The sequence below is a fragment of the Notamacropus eugenii genome, chromosome 3, assembly GCF_028372415.1.
Source record: "Notamacropus eugenii isolate mMacEug1 chromosome 3, mMacEug1.pri_v2, whole genome shotgun sequence".
In the NCBI taxonomy this organism is placed as follows: Eukaryota; Metazoa; Chordata; class Mammalia; order Diprotodontia; family Macropodidae; genus Notamacropus; species Notamacropus eugenii.
Genome location: NC_092874.1, coordinates 460,595,240 through 460,616,993, shown reverse-complemented (window position 1 = coordinate 460,616,993; position 21,754 = coordinate 460,595,240). Strand labels below are relative to the sequence as shown.

Below are 21,754 nucleotides of genomic sequence, written 5' to 3'. Positions count from 1 at the left end.
TTTCCCTCTAATTTTTTTCTTCCCAGAAGGTTTCCATCAATGAGAGATTCAGGTGGGTGTCACACATCAGAGAAAATTACTTTAAATATTTTAGATTCTCATAATCTCATCCCCCCTAAAAAGCCTCTTGTAGTCATAAGCCTACCACTCAAGCTTCTAATCAGAATTATATGAAAGGAGAATATTTTTCCATGATAAAGCACTTAGGAAACACCTTCAAAGTCTGTAGGTTAAATGTTCCAGGTCCTGGGTGTGGTTTTATTCAAGAGCATTTTTATCCTTCCCTCCCACACGTTAGCAAATAATCTCTGTTTTCCAATCATGTCTGTTTTTATAGGGTGCTATAATAGAGTCCTGGGACTATAGATTACTGTAGTATCAGCCCTCTGAAGCATCCCCTCACTGACACAGAAGGGCCCACATTATCTGAAAACTGTATATAGTAATGTCACACTTTTCTAAATGTCAAATGCCTAATAGACTTATATGAAGCATAGTCAAGAATTAGGAAGCAAACGAAGAAATTATAAAAAGGAGTGAAAATAAAAGTTGCCACTTGTCCAAAGTCACACAATAAAATGGAAATAAAACCAGGGGCCCTTAGCTTGATGTTTTATATTTTGTTAACTATATTTCAATATAATTGGCTTCTTTTTTCATACTTTGCATCTTGTTTTAAAAATTTTAATATGTTAAATAATATTGTAAAATGTCATCCTGCCATTTACTGCCAAGGGTTCTCCAAAACCCAACAAAGTTAAGAACAACTGATGTAGAGGGAGGCAAAGCATATGAGTCATCTGATTCTTGAGTCATTAGATCTCTCTCACTCATGAAAATGAATATGAAAATATTTTGCAAAATGTAAAATACTCTATAAATGGAATTCTGTTCAAATGCAAATATTAAGCACCTATTGTTTACTAGATACTTTGCTAAGTGATGGGATTATAAAAAACAGTACTGTCTCTTCCCTTTAGGAGTTTCCATTCTATTTGTCAGATAAAACATGAACACAAGTAAGTTTAATACAGGACTAGGGAACAAAGAAGGGGATCAAAGAAATGGTTCCAGAGAAATTGAAAGGAGGCAGTGCTAACAAGACGATCAGGGAAGGCTGATGAGAAATCTTTTATTATTACTGCCTAGCTTACCTCCTGATGTTTCTGGAACAGAGAATGAGTAACTTGCAGGCCTAAAAACTGGACTGAATTCATTGGCAGGAATAATCTCCACAATGATCGTAACAGTGACTGTGGAAGAAAAAAAAGAAAGAACAAGCACTGGGCTTAGTCTACAGATTAACTGAATAAGTCATAAGGCCTAGATATCATTGAATTAGAAAAGAGGAGGCCAAAACTCTTCCGGCCTTAATGTACCATATTTGACGATCAAAATCGTCATTCACCAGAGGCACCATGAAGTTTCATACTTTGGCTCTCCTCTGTAACTTGAGAGGCAGCACTGTGGAGCTGGCCTCTAAATCAGCCTTCCCCTGCCTGTCTTCTCTTATCTCTGGCTATCTAGGAGACCCTGTGCAAGTCACTTAACATCTTATTGCTCAAGGTCAGGGGTGTCAAGCCCAAAGAGAAAAAGGAGCCACTAAACCGTACATAATGATTCTAATGGAGTCCCTCTTGACTTGGAAAACCACATACTAATATTATCTAGATTCTATCATATTTTCATTTTGTTCAATATTTCCCAATTATATTTTGATCTGGTTTGGCTTTGGGAATGTTGGCCCTGCAGGCCACCTGTTGGACACTTCTGCTCTAAGCAACTTCCTAAAGCTATAAAGTACAGAGTAGGGGTCATATGTGTTGTTAGATAGAATCTCCTCACCCTGGAGTTCACTATAACAGTGAAAGGAGAGGTTGGGTCCTTATACCCTTGCAGAACATAAAAGACAGACATATTTTTTCCAACTAGTTTTGTGCATTATCAGCCCAGTGACAGCATATACACATATATCTTGTTGTCCATAACTGCCCCAAGGCACTACCTCATCTGGGGCTTCTTTGACTCTCCTTAGAAGGCTTCCACCTTCCGTCACACACTAGGTGGCAAGAAACACACTAAATAGCATTCTAAAGATTTCACAGGATCTGCCCTCACAATTTCAAAATGGTACCTCATATTCTGTATCCTTAGGCTACTGTCTGGTGCCACCTTCATGTGACGGGGCGGGGGAAGAAAGAGAAGGATCCAGAGTCCTCCAGTGTTTCTGCACTTCCCACTAGAATGATCCAAGGCCATTTTTTTAACCAGATCTGTGAACCCTTTAAGGGATAACACTGATCTCTCTACTTTCAGTTATCACCCTGCCTTCATATCTGAGATTCCTACTACTCAACTCATCCCTTAAAATCAAGGTTTTATACTTAGAATTATGGATTTAGTCTAGGGAGTAACTTAGTAGACTAGCTAGAGCAACAATTTCATTACATATATGAGAAAATTAAGTGATTTGCCCCTGGTCACATAATCAATTAAGTGGCAGAGCTTGGATTTGAACTCAGGTCCTCTGAATGGAGCCCCAACATTCTTCCCTTTGAACAGTGCTTCTTAGAAGGCCTTTGCCAAAACAGCTGGGAAAGGACCTATTTCTCTGTATTTAAAACATTAGCATGAATCAGATTTTCATACAACTTAAAGAATTATATTCATTGTACTCTCTTGAAATCAATACACCATTATCAGCCTTGTGACAAACAAACAGATCCACAATGGAACCTTTGGAATAAAATATTTAGACTCTTGATTCAATAAATATTACCCTCACCCTCAACATTAAATAAGAAAGTAAAAGCATTTTATAAACTTGAGAAAGCAGAGAGCAGGGCTCTGGGCCTTTGGGAAATGAATCTAAGAGCAAAATTAAGGAACCAAGTAAGAAACTTGGTAGGGGCAGAGAAGACTTCCAGTAAAGACCTGGGTGTCTCCAAATGGAGCTAGACCTTCAAATACAACCCGAGGGACAAAACTTATAAATTTTAGACATGGAAAAGGAGAAGGTACAAAGAATTGAGGACTTCCAAATCAATCAACAAATATTTACTAATTAACATACTATATACCAAGAACTGTGCTAGGTGCGAGAGGTACAAAGCAGTTCCCTAGAGGGAAAAGACTCATTCAAGAAGTGATTGAGAACTCTGGTCCCCATACTGGGCAACATGAAGGAATGGTCAGCTTTATGCACAGTGAATGCTACTTTTGCACTTATGGTTTGAACCAGTGATATGACACTCCCAGCAGGGAAAGTTCCCCTCCCAACACGGATCAACAACATCTCTATAATCTTAGAGAATTGCCTGGAGGTACTAAGGCGTTAAGAGACTTTCCCAGGGTCTCTCAGCTACTCTATCTCTGAGGCAGGACTTTAACTCAAGTTTTTTTGACTGCATGAATTGAAATGAAGCTAAACTATAGGTTACTGCCTACATAGTGAACATCAAGACGCATGGAAGAGTCTGCTTGCCTTCATGCTGATGGGTGAAGAATATACTGCATTGCCTTTATCTTTAATCCCTGTTAAAATGAAAAGACCTTCAGGAGACCTTGTCAGTCAGCTCTACGTTACAGAAAAGTTTCAGGTCCTTTCCTAAGAACAGATACTGGTTTTTCTTCAGTCATTTCACTCAAGTCTAACTCTTCATCACCCCATTTGGGATTTTCTTGGCAAAGATCCTGGAATGGCTTGTCATTTCCTTCTCCAGAAAACTGAGGCAAACAGAGTTTAAGTGACTTGTCCAGGGTCCCACAGCTAGTAAGTGTCTGAGGCCAGATTTGAACTCAAGTGTTTCTGACTTCAGACTTGGTATTCTATCCACTATACCACCCCGCTGCTCCAGAGAAGATATCAATAAGAGAGAAAGAAGCAAGGGGAGGGGGCCAAGAAAGTTCTGAGCACCTGAGATTATGAATTAGGAGAAGAGATAAAGACTAGAGGAATGGAGGCAAACCTAGCCAATGTCACAGTTGTATCTAGGGCAGGAACTAGCTCATGTGCTCACCCATCACCCAGCCTCTGACTTACATCGTAAGATCAGAGATATGAGACTAGAAATTGTCTTAGAGACCATCTAGTCCAATGTTCCCATTTTGGAGGTGAGAATTTTGAGACCCAGAGAAATTTAGTGATTTATCCAAGGTCCCCTGTGGCACCATTCGATGGAGCTGGGATTTGCCTTTATCTATCCCCCTTCCACCAACCTTCCTTCTCTCCAGCGATTAGACTGATTCCCAGGTAATTTCAAATGCTTCTCATGCATAGGAATTCATATTCATCTCTTCCAGGGACCAACTTCTCAAAAGTCAAATGAGAAATTCTTATCTCCTGACCTGCAAATTCAAATGGTCCTACTAATGGGGAAAGGACTCAAATGAGAGAAGTACTCTATCTACTCTGTGATTATATCTCTTGTATGTATGTAATTGTTTGAATCTATCTCTCCCATTAGAATGTGAGCTCCTTGTGGGCAGGAACTGTGTTTTTGCCTTTGCCTATATCTTCAACACTTGGCACAGTGCCTGGTACACAGTAGGTGCCTAATAAATGTTTGTTGATGAGAAGCAAAAATGGAGAACTCCTAAAAGTTCATAGGCTGAACATTGGATTAAAAAGAATATTTAGCAGAGGGGAGAGATAAGTACCAGTTGACATGGTATAAGGGATGGAGCATTTGGTTAAAAAGACTTGGAGTCATAAGTTCACATTCTGACTCTGACACTCACTAGCTGCATGACCATGAGCAAGTCACTTAACTTCTCTCTGATTCTCCATTTCCTTAACTGTGACATGAAGAGAATGATCTTCATAAATATTCTTCTTATACCAGTAGTTCTTCACTTGGGTTCCATCAACTTGTTTTTTAATATTTTGATAAGAGCATTTCACAATATTTTTTTCCTCTGTATTTTATTTTGTGCTTTTAAAACAAGATTCCAAGAAAGGATCCATATGCTTGCTCAGACTAACTGCCCAAGGGTCCAGGACACACACCCTTGCCTCAGACTTACATCATTATCACATAGTCACACCGTCACCAACAAGGCTTCAAGAACCAATGAGTTGAAGGCATTTTGCAAGCATCAAAGGGCTGTATAAATTTCAACAAGGCTTAGTATATCCCAAGGTCCATCAACCACAACCATAATGACATTCCACATCCATCCATCGAGAAAAATGGTTTATGTCAGAACCTCAATATTTCCTTTAGTGACTCCATTCATGCGATCCAAGAGCAGGTGTTGTTAATGATTACGCCCTAGCATGGGTTTTATATCATCCATAAAAGAACAAATCCAGGCTAATTAGCATCCCTATAAAAATAGAATAAACCACATGTGCTGTGTTCCAAGCATCTATCACAAGCAGCTGCTGGGAATGTGTTAATTTTTTCAGGCCAGAGAGGATGTGGATTGAGTACAACAAGTAAGGATTTTTGGGGTAAGATGGGGTTAGGAGGGTGAGATGGATTGGCATCTAGTTGGCTGGATAGGAAAAACAGATAATAAGAAGAAAAGCCCCAGACCAAAGGTGCCTTCCTGAAAGACCAGCCTAGGAAATGAGTGTTTTATATGAAATGGTACAAGCTCCACCAATCAGAATAGTCAGAGGCTAACTCAAATGCATTCTGATGAGCCAGAGGTGAACCCCAAATGGAGGAAACCATAGGCATTAGGAGCATGGAGAGGTGGCAGGGATCCTGAACCTTCATAGGTAGGGCTGTAGGAAGATGAGAGAATTACAGCTTCTCTAAGTTGGAAGGAATCCCAAAGGTCATCTAATTCTACTTCTTTATAAACAAGGATGCTTTCTACAATATAATGGAGAGCATATTCAGAGCTGAAAGGGACCTCAGAGATGAACAGTCCAACTCCTCTCAACTTAAAGATGAGGAAATTGAAGGGAGAGTGGTTAAGAGATTTGCCCAGGGTCATCTAGCTAATGTGTCTGAGGCAGATTTCAAATCCAAGTTTTTCCATCTCCTCTCTATCCACTACACCAGGTGGCCTCTCAAGTAGTTAAACCAGCCTTTGATTGAAGACTCCAGCGAAGGGAAACCCATTGACTCTCATGGCAGCTCATACCATCAAGCCTAAATCCATCTCTTTGTCTCTTCTACCCAATTTTCTAGTTCTACCCTCTGGGGCTCACTTGAACCAGGCTGTTCTCTCCTCCACCTGACTGCCCTTCAAATGCTTGATGACATCCATCATGTCCTCCCTCAGTCTTCTCTTATACTGGCCAAATAGCCCTAATTTCCTTCATGAAGTCAAGTCTTTCACTGTCCTGATTGCCTTCCTTTGAACATTGTTTGCAAATGCACTGTAGCTTCATAATGTCCTTCTTAAAATGTGGCTCCCAGAATTGAACACAATACTCCAGAGTCTCCAGACCAGGGCAGGATACAATGAGACTATCACCTCCCCAGTCCTGGATATCATCCCATGCTTGAGGCAATCTAAACTTATATTAACTTTTCTAAGGCTGCCATACAATACATCTGATTTATGTTGAACTTGTCATCCTCTAATACCTGCAGTTCTTTTTCCAATAAATGTTGTTTAGTCATACCTCCCCCTTCTTGTACTCATGGAATTGATTTTTTTAACACAAAGGTGATATTTTGCTTTTTTCCCTATTAAATTTCTTCCTATTAGATTCACCCTCATGTTCCAGGCAGTGGCATACTATAGATTCATGTACTAATCTTTAGGGGTAGGCACGCTATGCTTTCCTTGAACTCCTACTGCATTTCCTGACTCCAAAATATTGAAACTACAACACTGAAAAACCACTCAATCAAACAAAAGCTAGGTTCATGTGATACCAAACATATGAAAGTTTTCAGATAATAAATCTCTGGCAGAAATTCAGCCAGGTATGACAACAAAAGATATAGAACCTATATTTTTCATGTATTCCTAGCTCCAAAGAACCTACAACCAATATATCAAATCACTCTAACCTCTGCTGTGAGTTTAAAAGGTCCAAGATGATCACAGCTGTTTCCCTAAGTTAGTGAAGACCCCAAAGGGAGTTTCCTACTGCTCTTTTTCTCCTTGTTTCTTCTACCTAGGCTGTTCCTCTTTGAATGAACCTTTGACATTCCAGGATAATGATGAGAAAAGTTGGTTTCTTCTCCAGGTTTTAAGCATCATTTGATCAAGAGAATGCCTAGAAACCCCTTGATAACTTTTGGATGAGCTTACCTGTATGGGAGGGCCTGGTGTCATCAAAGACAGAAACCATCATCTCATAGGTATGACCCACTGCAGAAGCCTCTGGCTTTTCATAATCCAAGTCTTTGGTCACCTGGGAAAAGATGCAACAATAATAGGAATATATCAGTTCAACAAACATTTATGTACAAGACTCTGCTAGCTAGGCCCTAGAGAAACAGATAAAAAAATTAGCTTTGGCCTTCCAAGAATTTATATTCTACCGGGATAAAACAAATCAATAAACCAAAAGGAAAATAATTTCAGAAGAAATAACCTTATAACTACAATTACCTAATCAGATCTGAACTGCATTCTTATTTAAACTACATATTCCTTCAGGGTGGGAGGTAGGTCCATTTTCATCTTTGTATGCTCAGTGTCTAATAATAGACATCTATACAGTAGCTTAAAGTTTAAAAAACACTCTACCTAGGAGACGATCCAGGCAAGCAGTTAATGCAAAAAATGATGTAAATATTATTAATCCTCTTCGTGAGGAAAATGAGGTTAAGACATGTTGAACAATTTGCTCTTGGTCACACTACTAATAAGTGACAGAGATGGAACTCTAATAGGCCTACGTGCTCCAGGATCAGTGTTCTATAATATGGGGAAAATGACAGAAGCCACCTCCCACGGTTGCGGTTAATAGTAAAGGAGATAATATTTTGTAAAGCAATATATAAGGGAAGATAGTTTTTCCCTGCACCAAGCTGCCTCTCCTTGAACACCGTAGGGCTTACTGAATGCTGTTGAATTGAAAATTAAATTGATTAGAACTATATTGGATTATATTGAATTGTAAAAATCTCAGATTGTGATCCTATGAATCACAGAAATTTCAGAGTTAGAAAGAAAGTCAGGGTCCATCTAGTCTCCCCTATGCATGAAAAAAAAAGTGATCATCCATCCTTTGTTTGAAGGGATCCAATGAGGCAGAACCCACTAGCTCCCAAGAAAGCTCATGAATATACTGGACATTCACTATAAAAAGATAAAGAATTTGGTATAAGATGGCGCCATCTTGAATCTGCATTCAATGGAAGCACCAAAGGATTTCTTGATATAACTCCCATCTCACCTATGTGCAGTGCTATGCCACAAACTCCAAATACAACCCAATGTTGTTGTATTCGTACCAGTAATGTTAGCATCTGTCCTGGCAAAAAGTAAGACAGTCTGTGTTTACATGACAAACGAACATCTGGATGTTTGGATATTACTGAATGATCTGCTTAATATTTTACATTACATACATACAGACTCAACATCGGTGTTAAACTTGCCTAAATTTGGTTTGGAGGAGAATGGGAATATTCAAAAAATGACACAATTTGGTATAGTTTTTTTAAAATAAGACATAAGATATCAGAAACACAAAAAGTTGGAGCTAAAAGGGGGAACTTAAAGTTTCATTAGTCAATCCACATCATTTTTCAGATGAGAAAGTGTAGCCTGGACTCAGGAAGTAGTTTGTCTCAGGTCACACAACTAGAGCCAGAGCTCTAGAGAACTCAGATCCCCTGGGTTCTCTTGCCACATTTGTGATATACAAATCAGAGTCAGAAAACCTGGGTTCAAATCCCACCTTTGATGCTTATACCTGTGTGGATCCTTGGGCAAGTCATTTAACTTCCATGAGCCTCAGTTTCCTGATCTTTAAAGTAAATGCACAAAAGGGTTGAAAGAAAGGCTCCTGAGATCCCTTCCAAACCCACTCTCCAATTCTATGACCTCTTTCCACTACCCTTATCATGGAGTGTATGTTTCTAAAATTCAAGAAGATTGTGCAAGCTCAACTCCTGGCATTCAGAATCTATTAAGGAAGCTAGGGGGTGGCCCCAATGAAAGAAGGTTGATCAGTGGTTCTCCTCAGCCATGACCAATAACAAATGGGGCTGGCTCCCCAGCATCTGAGGGCAGGGAAAAGTAACTCCAAGCAATCAGGAACTAGGACTTGGAACAAAAAGGAAAATAAGCAGCAGTTGGGTGGCAGAGGGATGTGATGTCCTCAGGGAGAGAGCCCCAACTAGTTAAAGAACAATTAAGCCCTGTCACTATCTTCAGTGTGGCTCCTCTATCAATAGAAGGGCCAGAAGGTGGAGGACTATGTAGGGTTTGGGAGGAGGCTGACAGGTTGGTAGTTCCCAGGAAAAGTAGCTTGCATTGTCCTGGCTGTGATACAGAGTTTCTCCCTCAGGAAATCAAGCTATTTCATGGTCCCCAGTTCCTTTTCCTGAATTAATTAGGGGTAGAATCTATTGTTCTCATTTTACAAAGAAGAAAATTAAGGCAGACATAGAGACATTGATTGAGTAATTAACTTTCCATTTAAGGAACAAGGACTTTTTTTCCCAAATAACTTCTTTTCTTTCTATTCCCACTGACTAAGGGCAGGGCTCAGATGAAATGTGGCTGATGTATTCATAGGATCATAGATTTAGACCTGAAAGAGACTTTGGGGTGAATTGTGCAATCCCTTCATTTTACAAGTGAGGAAACTCAGGCCCAGAGAAGTGAGGTGAGTTATCTACGATCTTTGTCCTTCATTTTCAAAGAAGAACAATGACATCGCTGTGGATAATATCTTGACTCGCACAAAAGTTGGATGATGGATTTAAGTGAGGCAAAGATACACAGAGAAGTCGGCCTCTGTCTTTCAGAGTCATCGAAGTCCAGTGCAAGATAAAAGTCAGGATGACCGGCAATGGCCCAGGATGCAGGGGATGACCTTGGCATCTTTGATGTTCGACCATGATCTAAGCACTCCAGAGTACCAGCTTTGGCCGCCTTCGTGCCTTTCGGAACAAATTATTTTTATCTGCCCATTCTACCAGGAGAAGTTTTCATATGTTTAGATTAGACACCCCCCTAACTCACCAACAAGTGTGGAGCCTGTTGGCTACTTTCAAGCTGGTTTAAAGCATCTACTGAGATGGTTTTACTGGACTATGGCTGCCACACATACCACAGCTTTTAGGAGCTACAAGTGAGAGTTGGATGGACACCAAAGATAGGTGAGCAGCCCTGAAAAAGCTCAGCAAGCCCTCACACCAGAGGTGCTAGTCCTCCCTGAACACCCCTTACCCCCTAAGGTCACACAGATTATAAATGGCCAAGCCAAGATCGGAGCCTAAGTTTTCTGAGGCCCAATTGAACTCTTTTTCCCCTATTTCACATTGGCTTCTCTGGTAACTAATACTCACCCATATGATATTATCAAAGTCTGGCATTTGTTCGAATAATGCTCCCTCACCAAGTGGTCCATTATTAGGAACATACTGAAGCACATCAGGGGACTTGTCAAGATCATGACACACCAGTTTAGCAACAATAGTTTTATTTGCAATCACCTCAATGCCTCTATACCTTTAAAAATAGAGAAACATGCCTTCAGAATTAACATTCTTCAAAACTACAGAAATTTCATAAATATCCATCAATCCAATACTCTCCTAAGAAATGAAAATTACTTTACCCATGGGACAGGAAAGAGATCCATGGTGTATGAGAATGAATAAAACAGTCCCTGACCTCCAGGTGTTTGCATTCTACTGAAAGAAAATAAATCGATAAACCAAAAAGAAAATAATTTCAAAAGAAATACTTACGGCCATAATCATATAAGAAAAAAATGCATTGCCCCTTATTTAGATTATAAGGTTTTTGAGGATGAGAAGTATGTGATCTTCTTTTTACATGCAATGCTTAATCATAAACACTGGGAGATAATGGTTAGAATATATGTCTATATATACAATATATGTCAAAGAACAGAAATCAAAAATTTTATTTGGGAAATGTATAACTAAAAAAGATGGGCTGGTCCCACGATGAGGGTAAAGGATGACAGGTGGAAATCCTAAGTACTTTCCTGATACCCTTGTAATGTTAAAAAAGAGAAAAGAAAATGTCCAGCATGGTGTGTAGACTGGTAAGGCAAACGTATGGGACCCATGGATGAGCGCCACAGAATGATCAGATGTGGATGAACTATGATTCACTAAATTTTTAGCATTTAATTTAAATCACTTAATTAACAACTGACTAAAACCATGGTGATTTCATTTAAATTGTTTCACATCAATGAGATCATAACTCCATCTGAATGTTTTAGTCTATACAAATTATCATAACGTTGTAATGTAGACATATAGAATCACTCTCTTCCCTTGGAATAGTTCACAGAGACCAACAATTGAATTTAACAATTTAGCAAGCATTTATTAAGAATCTACTATATGCAAGGTACTACGTGCAAGATGCTGATGGTATGAAAGTAAGAACGAAACAATTCCCACTTTCAAGAAGCTTATTGTCTCATGGTGTGCAATCAAAAAACACCCAGGAAAATGTTTCCCAAAAGAAGAGGAAATCATTCCAAGATCATAGATTTAGAGATAGAGAGTTCATCTAGTCTAATCTCCTCATTTATGAATTATAAAATGAAGGTCTAGCAAAGAAAAAAAAAGATTTGTCCAAAGTCACATAAGTAATAAGTAATAACAATGCATGTCAAATCCTACTCCTCCAACTCCTAATCCAACGAGCTTTATATTCTTCGGACTCCCTGAATCCTTTTGAGAACTGCTTAATCTAGGTATTAGATTTCAAGACTTTCTTTTAGTGGAACCTACTTTAGATGTGGAGAATAGTTTGAGATAGGAGAAAGTCTCTGGACCAGGGACCCTCAAATCCTCAACTTGTAGACCCTAAATCTGCATTATGCTTCTCTGTCCCCCTTGGTCACCTGATAAGTAATTGAATTAACAAGCCTTTGTGAAGCAAAGCATCTGATGTAAAAATTAATGAGTACTACTCACTTAAAATGGCACATAAATAGAAGCAAAGGAAATAGAAGGCAGAATCCTCCAAGGTTAGAGTTTGGCAAGGTATGATCAGCAACAGAACAAGGAAAAAGAAAGTTTAAGAGCAGAGGGGAGCATAATGTCGAACTGATTCAATAAGGGAGCAAAATAGAGAACAGAATAGAATAAGTGGTGGCCGAAGAAAACAGTAAGGAATGGGGGGATTAGTGGTCATGAAGGCTTAGGAGGAGTGAGGAAGAAGGGAAAATGGAAGGATAAAATATAATGATCAAATAAAGGAAATTTAGAGTTCTTGAAGATAGACATAGAACACTTGCAGGTGTTATGAGCATCTTGTATGTAGCTGAAACAAAATGGAAGCGTAAGTTATGGGAACTGAGAAGATTAAAGAAATGGGAAGTTAGGGCTGTTGAGGGAACACCAGTATGTAGGGTGAAGTCATCCTAGAATGAGAGGAGTTAAAATGAAGAGAAAGACTTAACCAAGCATGTAACTCATTAAGAAATGATGGAGAATGTTCTGGAGGGAATCTGCTCTAGGAGACCTTGTTTTCAATACTGACATGCCATACCTGAATGGCACTAAGTAGAGAATTAGAGAATTTATACGAAATAGTCAAGAAACTCAACTGATCTAGTAGCTACCTAATTGACTCCTAAATCTTTCTCTACCCCACCTCTTGAGCTCACCTGTACAAATATTTGTCACAGAATGGTGGGTTATCATTGATCCCATGAATGTACGCTATCACAGGAATAGTTGCACAGTGCTGGTCTTCATCACATGCCTTAATGGTAAAGGACTGGACACTCACAAAGTCAACCTGCTCCAGATCCAGACGGTTAGCGATCATCACAGTTCCACCCTCTGGAACATCAAGACAATTTCATTGCAAAGGGGAATGGTATGTTTCAAAATATTCTCACTACACACAAAAGTCCTGAGAAATTTTTAAAGAAAGTTCTAATATAAATGAATATAATGAGTCTTTGGCACATGCCAAGATCAACTAAGATAAAGGCATCCAAATAGGAGATGCGAAGGACCTACTTCATTCTGCATTCGCCTAACCACATGGGTGAGAGAAGTCTCTTTCCACTGATTAACTGAATCATCATTAACACTGTTAAACTTAAGGCAGCTTTGTCCCCCTTTAACAACTGAGGATCTGAGAAACAAGCTTGGGGATTTGTTCTTGTTTCATTTGTCTTTCTCAGTTCTAGGTGTGTGGAGTCTCATTCCCTGGAACTGGAGCCAGAGTCATGAAGATCTAGGAGCCAGAATTGCAGGCAAGATGTTGCTACTTGAACAGCAGGAAAGCCTTTAGAAACCAGGGTCCAGGACATGAGCCTAAGGTGGCTTTAGACTAAAAAATGGTGGGACTAATGTTGAGTAGGTATTGAGTTAAGCTATACACTGAATCTACTCATTCACAGAAACTGAGGAGGATTTAGGGGTGGGGGATTATATTTCAGGTGTCAAGAGGGATATTTGCATATTTGTGATACATTTTTACAATAAACATTCCTTTGTAAAGGCTAAACTGACTGTTGACTGTTTGAATGGAACTAGGGCACCAGGACCTTAAACTGGAGGAATACAACAGGTGCTCATGGAAGCTAATGGCAGAAACTAGAAACCTCTCAACTTCCTTAACATTACTAGAGAACCCTGAGGGAGAGAAGACATGTAACAGACCTAGCCTTCAAAAAGTAGAAACTAGAGAATCACTGTTACACCAATAAACAAGTAGTTTGAAACTGGATTGAAGCCTACAGTATATTTCAGAAAACTGATGATTAATTGTTTACTCCAAAAAGGCACTGGTTGATTCTATTAACTTTTGGCATGGCAAGAGTAAATAGAAAAGTTGTTCAGTCATGCCCAACTCTTTGTGACCCCATTCGTGGTTATCATGGCAAAGATACTAGAATGGTTTGCCATTTCCATCTCATTTTACAGATGAGGAAACAAAGGCAAATAGGGTTAAATGACTTGCCCAGGGTCACACAACTAGTAAGTGTATGAAGCTAGATCTGAACTCGGGAAGATGAGTATTCTGATTCCAGGCTCGGCACCCTATCAACTGCGCTACCTAGCTGCCGAAATATGACACAAAGTATTTTTGGTAGACTGCTATAGGCTCTGTTTCAATGTTCACATACCCTACTAGAAATAATTCCAGAGAATCACTTTGTTTCATCTACAGACAAACTAAAGTAGAAAGCTAACCATTTACCTGGTGTATTCAGGCAGTGAATACACCTATGACTAATTCAGGCCCCCAGCTCCACCTAACCACCCCACCCCCAACTCCGAACTATTTCTTAAGGTAAGTTATCTGACTAGATGCTCTACAGTTTGATTTCACTGGACAGTTGAAATTATTGAAAAAATGCTGCTCTAATCCTGAGTCTTTATTGTAAGGCATCCTTAAGATTTCTTCCCCCACTGGGGAAAGGGGAAAAAAGAGGGTGGGGTTGGAAGAGAGAGAGGGAGGGGAAAAGGGAAGAGAGAGGGAGAGACAGAGAAAAGAGAGACAGAAGAAAGAATCCAAGTGAATAAATGAAAGTAAGAGCATTTATGAAGCACTTACTACGTGCAAAGACCAGTCTTAACTGATGGAAATTCAAACAGAAAACTACAATAATCTCCTTTCTTATGGTGCTCCCATTGTAATGGGGGAGACAAGACATATAGAAGGTTTCAGTTGCAAGTCAAAGAAGGCCCCATGGTCCTCAGAGTGCAGGCACAAAGCAGCTGCCAATGTATCATTTTTATTGGCATTTCCACTGATAAAATTATACCCATTTCTGACATTAAACCAGTTTGACAGTGCCAAGAAATTGAATGATTTGGTCATTTTGACTCACTGCAGGCTGTCTACACAGTTTTTATGTTGGTAGCAGGGCTGGGAATTTGAGTTGAGAGTTTCCAGTAATCAAACCAGCTTGGAGAAAACAATGCTGAATTTCACTGTACCAAAAATTCTCATAGTTTTCTTCAGCCTGAACTGGAACCTTTGGATTGTAAACTCCCTGGAGATAGGGATTATTTTTGCTTTTTCTTAGAGTAGTGCTTGGCATATGGTAAACATTTATTAAGTGCTCATTGATTGATTTTGATACCAGTTAGAGAGTCTATCAGGAAAGAAATACCATGAATTAACACTTAAATTTTAGAGCTTAAAGGGACTTTAGATCATCTGATCTACAGCTCTGATTTTACACATGAGGAATTGAGGCAGTGAGGAGTTAAATTACTGCTCAAGGTCACCCATGTAGGAAGCAGAAAAGCCAGCATTTGAAAACAGCCTTCAGACTCTAAAGCCAATACTTTTCCCTGAACCCCACTACTTTCAAGATCCAAGACCAATTCCTGGCCCACCTTTATCAATAGCAAAGTATCTGTTCCCTGGGTCCAGTTCAAAGGTGAGATGCCCCATCTGGTCTTCATCAGTAGCTTGGCAGGCACCCACAGTTTTCCCCACTGGAATTTCTTCTTCAAGTGTAATATTGCCTTCTGTAGGGGTGGTTGAGTTCACCAGGGTAGGAGTCAGGACTGCTTCTTTGATGTTAAATAAACTTATTTAAAGGAAGGAATATGAGAACAGTATTGAATAAAGTGCAAGTCCTTTCTCTTTCCTATAGAGTAAGGGCCTGGCACTTAAAATTCTTGACCACCAGCACAGTTTTCTAAGCTCTTGGGTAATGACATTGACCTTGGGAAGCCTCCTTAGGGGCTGAGAAGGCTAGACATGCATCTTGATGGCTCTGGTCAATGAATCAAAGGATGTGCTGCCCTGACATTCAGTATTTTTGACATCCTTCTAGTACAGAGGCAAAAGTATTTCTCTTTTTAAAGATCTGTTGCTTTCAATAAAATCCTTTTCATTTGGGAATTTTATATCTTAGGTGTTTCTCCTACCTTTGAGCAAAAACAAAAAATTTTAATCAGATTTTTTTGTTAAAGTTTTATGTTTATTTCCTCCCCGCCCACCATCACAAAAGGCTTTAGAATGCAAAAAGTTTAATAATGAATTTCATCTGATTTCCTTGACATATTCCATGTCAAGGCTGAAGTAAAATTACACATTTCATTTCCTTACCTGCAAGTGAGAATAGGGGGCTTATTGTTGATATTGATTAGGTAGATCTTTAGGTTTCCCGTGATGGAAAGTCCTCCTGGGTCAGCCACTTTAATAACCAGTGAAAAGCTAAAACAAACAAATAATCAAAAACAATTGAGGAGAGCACTTAGGGAGGCAGGGATGCTCTAGGCTGGATCTGCACACAAGATTGGTCCAGCTGTTTGGACCAAATTCACCAGCTGTACTGGTGAAAACTTCATCCAAACACATTGCTTGTACCACATTTGAATTGAGTGATGCTCTACATAGTCAAATTAGTTAGGCATAGGGGCATACCAGGGCTTTAACTAGCAAGGAGCAAATGAAACATGCTCCAGATGCCTCTTACTGGTCTGCCTCCATGAACCTGTAGAACATCTATTCCCAGGGGCTGTCACACCCACACTTCTGTAGTATACCTCTCCCAAGTTCCCTGTTCTCTCAGGCCCCACCATGTTTGAGGGCAGAATTCATGGGGGATGGTTCCCCCCTTCTTTTGGCACCAGTGCACCTTTATGACCTCCAAGGTCCCTTCCAAAATGAAATCTAAAATCTTTTGACCTGTGACATGGGAAAGTTTAGCATAATGCTATTTTAGGTGCCTTTCCACTTTAAGTCCCATGAAGCGGAGGCAACTGGGTGGTTCTGGGGATAGAACACTGGGTCTGGAATCAGGAAGATCTGAATTCAAACATGGCCTCAGACACTTACTAACTATGCAAGTCACTTAACCACTGTTTGCTACAGTTTCTTCGTCTATAAAATGAAAATAATAATAATAGCACATACTTCCTAGGGCTGTCATGAGGATCAAGTGAAATAATGATGGTAAAGTGCTCGGCACAGCACCTGGCACAGAGTAGGCACTCTCTAAATGCTTTTTTCCTTCTTTCTCAATCATGACTCTTCACAGGTTCATGGGCTTATATCAAGAGAGCACCTCAGAGAGTATCTTACCTAACTCTCTTGTCCTGCAGGTGAGGATGAGAATGAGAAACAAGGTGCCAACTGATATCACACAGACATAAGTGGCAGAGCCATCATTAGAACCTTTGTCTCCAAATCCAGTTCTCTTGTTCAATGCCCTCATATTACACCTAAGGAAACTGAGACCCAGAGAGGTAGTAAGTCACAGAGGAGGATTTGAATCTGGGTCGTATAAAGCCAAATGCAGCCTCTCTTGCCACTAGCTCACACTATTTCCTACTGTGACACTAAGCCAGGTATTTTTTTTAAGAATCAATCCCCCAGCCGTTAGTTCTCCAAGCTCAAACCTTTCAGTATTGAAAACTGATTGACAAGAGCAAAGGATTTTGCTTCAGGAACTCTTCTGACTAGTGTAACGATTAGGGAGGGAGATCCAAAGGGTAGGATGATTAATGGGATTCCATTTCAGCAGAGCTGGTTATGGATTTGGAGGCTGAGAGCCCAGGCTATGGGGAAGCTGGATGTTTCCTAATAGGAAGATTACTGTTTGGCTCATTAACACGAGGCACTATGCATAACTGATACTGTTGATTGTATTGGCCTCTCCCCTCAACTCCCAGGTGCAAGGTTTGGTGGCAAGGCTGTTTCCCAGGAAACATGATCCTATCTGCGAGAGCCAAGTAAAGGGACAAGCTCAGCAATTATCTGGATAATCGTATTGATTTAGACAGCAAATCTGGATAATTCAGAGCAAAAGCAAAAAAGAAGAACAAAACAGCAAAATCCCAAACCTTGCTTATTTCTCACTCTAATTCTATAGGTGCAAATGCTCCCAACCCCCCACCTCCCAATAGAAGAGTGATGGACCCAAGGTGCAGAATGACATATTGGGGACATGGCAAATGTTGGGATTTGTTTGACTATTCTGATTTGTTACAATGATTGTGCCTTCTTTTTGGGTTTGGGGTGGGATGGAGAGGGATGTTGAGAGTCACAAAAAAAATAAAGAAAAAAGGGTCATTGAAGTATTTTAAAAGCACATGCACACAAGAGCTAAAGGAAGCACAAAAGTAAACACAGATAAGCAGGACAACTTTGAATGTGACATGTTGAATTCAAATCAGAGTATTTATTACATTCTTTTAGCAAGCTATATGCACAAGAGATTTGTGTTTCCATGTCTTATCATCTTTTTCAGTTCTACTTTGTATATGGAAATATTCCTTTTTTCTATTTTGAGGTTAGAGGTTCATTAAGCCCAGAAGTGTTTTTATTTAAATGAAGAAAAATATAATTAATTTCATAGACAATAGCTAGATCTTGTTGTTGGTTAGTAGCACACGACTCTTTATTACCCAGTGGGCCATATTGTGTAGAGGGTTTTTCTTGGCAGAGATATCGAGAAAGGTTTGCCATTTCCTTCTCCAGTGGATTAAAGCAGAGGTTAAACTTGCCCAGGGTCCCCCAATGAGTATCTGAGGCTAAATTTGAACTCAGGTCCTCCTGACTCCAGGTCCAGTACTCTATCCACTGAGCCCTAGCTGGCTAGCAGCTAGCTAATTATCTTTAACTTAAACCCAAAGTGCTCTGAAAAGTCAGTCCAGAATGATTTTTTTCTCAAGATTGTTTAGAAAAAGACCTCATTCTGAGGATTTCACAGGTTTTTCCAAAATAAGATGATTACTAAGAAATGACATTTGTATAACCTTTAAAGTTCCCAAAGCTCTTTTACAAATTATCTTGTTTGAGGCTCAAACCAAGTCCATGAGGCACATGCTATAATTATTCTCTTCTAGAATGTAAGTTTCTTGAAGTCAGGGACTCTGCATTTCTATGTTTTTCTGCCACATAGCCCAGAACCTGGCACATAAAACACTAAATAAAAGCTTATTGATTATTAATTATTAGATGTTCTGATCTCTAGGGTGGATCTGCTAACTGAGGAAAGTCAGTTAAGCCCTCAGGTCCTCAGTTATCTCTCCTATAAAACGGAAGTTTTTTTTATTAAATGATCTCTGAGATTCCTTCCAGTTCTAAATCTATGATCTCCATCTTATAGCTGAGCCTCAGAGAGATTGGACTTACCTAGGGTCACACAACTAGTAGTATCAGAGGTGGAATTTTAACTCAATTCTTCCAGACTCTAAAGTCCAGCTTCCTTCCCACGGCACCATGCACCCTGAGCTACCTCTGGTCAGATTCTGAAGAACTTAAATTCATGATAAAAATTCTTTTTATCTAATAAGACTAAATTATTAATTGGGAAAATGTAATGAAATAGCTAATGAATAAGAGCCAGTTATAATCCTCTAACTACACTTCATCTAGCTCAATGAATACTGGGTACTTTATTGAAGGATAGGAAGGTCCTAATGAGCCATTCCAATATTTTCATCAGAAGCCAAACAATGGGGATTCCATTGCTGCTGCTATCTCCCCAGAAGGGATGAATTAACAAGAGTAAATGAGGCACACTGGAATTTCTCTATCCCTGCTTAAAGGTTCAGTGATCCTAGAACCTATTAAAGCCCCAAAGTCAAAGAAAGAAGGAAAAGAATAATGAGCACTCTGTTGATCTTTATTGGGAATTCTGCATGAACCATTAACAAAAGAATTGTGGATTCAAATTTTACAAATGGATAATTTCATCGTTTGGTGCAATAATCTCCAATTTCTCAGAACCTAAGGAAGGGAAAGGGTCTCACTTTAATTTGTTGAAAGGTCAATTTTTAAAAGTGGTGTGTTATTAGTGACCTTTTTCCTATTTGTTAATGCATATTTAATTAGATGTATAATTTATTTTGACCTGAACTTGTGATTTTATTGGTGAAGGTAGAGTCAAGTAGAGAAATCCCTTTTACCAATGCAGATAGGCAATTTTACTGCAACTTAGTCCTAGAGAACTAAAGTAATTATAATTTTGAAAACAGATATATAATCTCTACCATATAAAAAAGGCAAAGAAGGAACAAAGGAAGGAAGGAAGGAAGGTAGGAAGGAAGGAAGGAAGGAAGGAAGGAAGGAAGGAAGGAAGGAAGGAAGGAAAGAAGAGAGAGAGAGAAAGAAAACATATACTAGCAGTTCAAATGTATTATCTCATTTTATCCTCATACAATGTTATTATTGTCTCCATTTTACAGTTGAGGAAACTAAGGCAGACTGAAGTTAAGTGATTTGCCCAGGGTTACACAGTAAATGGTTGAGGTGGAATTTGAACTCACATCTTCGTGACCCCAGTCCTAGCACTCTTTCCTGAGGCCACCTAGATGCCTCTGTCTACAGATACTGTCCATAATTCTGTAAGTTACATGCAAAACTAGCAGATATGAGGTGGAAATCCTCTCTCATGGATGATTCTCAAGGGACTTGGACACTGAACCTGGAAGCCAGAGAGACCTCAGTTTAAATCCTACCTCAGACACTTAGTAGCTGTATAGCCCTGAACTTCCAAATGAAGGGGTTGCCCTTGATTACTTCCAAGAACCTCTGGAGCTCTAAATCTGATTCTTTAAGAGCAGCACAGGATGGGCAAACACGGATGCATTGCCATGTTGTTGAAAGTGTTGGAAGGAATATACCTACTGATGACACTGAGGATTCGTTGTACTATAGCAGTAAACACAGAATGATAATAAAATTTTTTTAGAAATCATAATTCTTCATTTTTCTCTGGGTTTTCTTTGGAGTTGAGAACATGGGTTACAGCTTTTTAATCAGTTCTCCGCCAAAGAAACAAACACCACTGTAAATTAAGGAGTTCTGTAGCACAAAACAGATAAATAGACCTGGTTGGTGCCTTGAGGTCCTAACCCACAAAAATCTCTGCTGAGGCCAGGTGCTCCTAGCTGCTGAGGTTGTTACCATGCAGGTAAGGAGGGCAAGGAGTGGGACATCCTCCTTTGGGCGAGGTGGTGAAATCTCAGCTCAGGCTCACAACGGATTGGGTTTGAGTGGTTTATGACTACATTATTATTTTCTGTAAAGTGTCCTGAGACCTAAGAAGCTCCTAAAAATCAACGTTAAATAAAAATAATAACAGTGCACAATGCCTCCCCATGTGGCATTTGCGATCCTACGGAGGAAACTAGAAGATATTGGCCTAGTAAATTTTAAGGTTCACTGGACCATAATGGGAATGTTTCTGGCCATAACCACTCTTACAAAACAAGACTACGTTCTGTTTCCATTGAGAAACGGAAAAAGAAATATTTAAACTCTCCCTGGTCCATAGACTTCCATAGAGCTTGGGGCAAGAGTCCATCCAGCCTTATTCTATGCACCCCTGTTGTCGGGAATGAATTCTAAATGGGGAAATAAATTTAATCCTCTATTTAGAGTTGGAGGAGACCTCAAAGATTATCTAGTGCTGCTCATTCAAGTTACAAATGAGGAAACTGAGGCTTAGGGATTTTAAATGATTTGCCCAATATGGCAGAGTAGATGAGTTACAAAGGTCACTTATATGCTTTATCTCCCACCCTTCTACCCCCTATACAAATGAACTGTAGAATGTAAGATCTTAGAGGACAGCGACCATACCTTTCGCACAAAGAAAGTGCTTAATAAATGCTTATCAGGATTTGAACCCAAGTCTGATTCCAGATCCAACGTGTTTTCTACTGCACCATATTTG

General features: G+C 39.5%; 1 protein-coding gene across 7 annotated transcripts in view; it reads right to left on the bottom strand.

The window, feature by feature from the left end:
- Window positions 1-21,754, bottom strand: part of LOC140497623 (cadherin-related family member 3-like) — a 111,262-nt gene that overhangs the window by 25,030 nt on the left and 64,478 nt on the right. For all 7 annotated transcript variants that reach the window (XR_011964795.1, XM_072598776.1, XM_072598777.1 and 4 more), the window contains 6 exons: window positions 16,174-16,281; window positions 15,453-15,649; window positions 12,755-12,932; window positions 10,443-10,605; window positions 7,225-7,327; window positions 1,155-1,253 (listed from right to left, as the gene is read on the bottom strand). Coding sequence is in view for 6 of the 7 variants with exons in the window: in XM_072598776.1 (XP_072454877.1) it covers window positions 1,155-1,253; window positions 7,225-7,327; window positions 10,443-10,605; window positions 12,755-12,932; window positions 15,453-15,649; window positions 16,174-16,281 (848 nt within the window). In the remaining variant the exon portion in view is untranslated. The remainder of the gene's footprint in view (window positions 1-1,154; window positions 1,254-7,224; window positions 7,328-10,442; window positions 10,606-12,754; window positions 12,933-15,452; window positions 15,650-16,173; window positions 16,282-21,754) is intronic.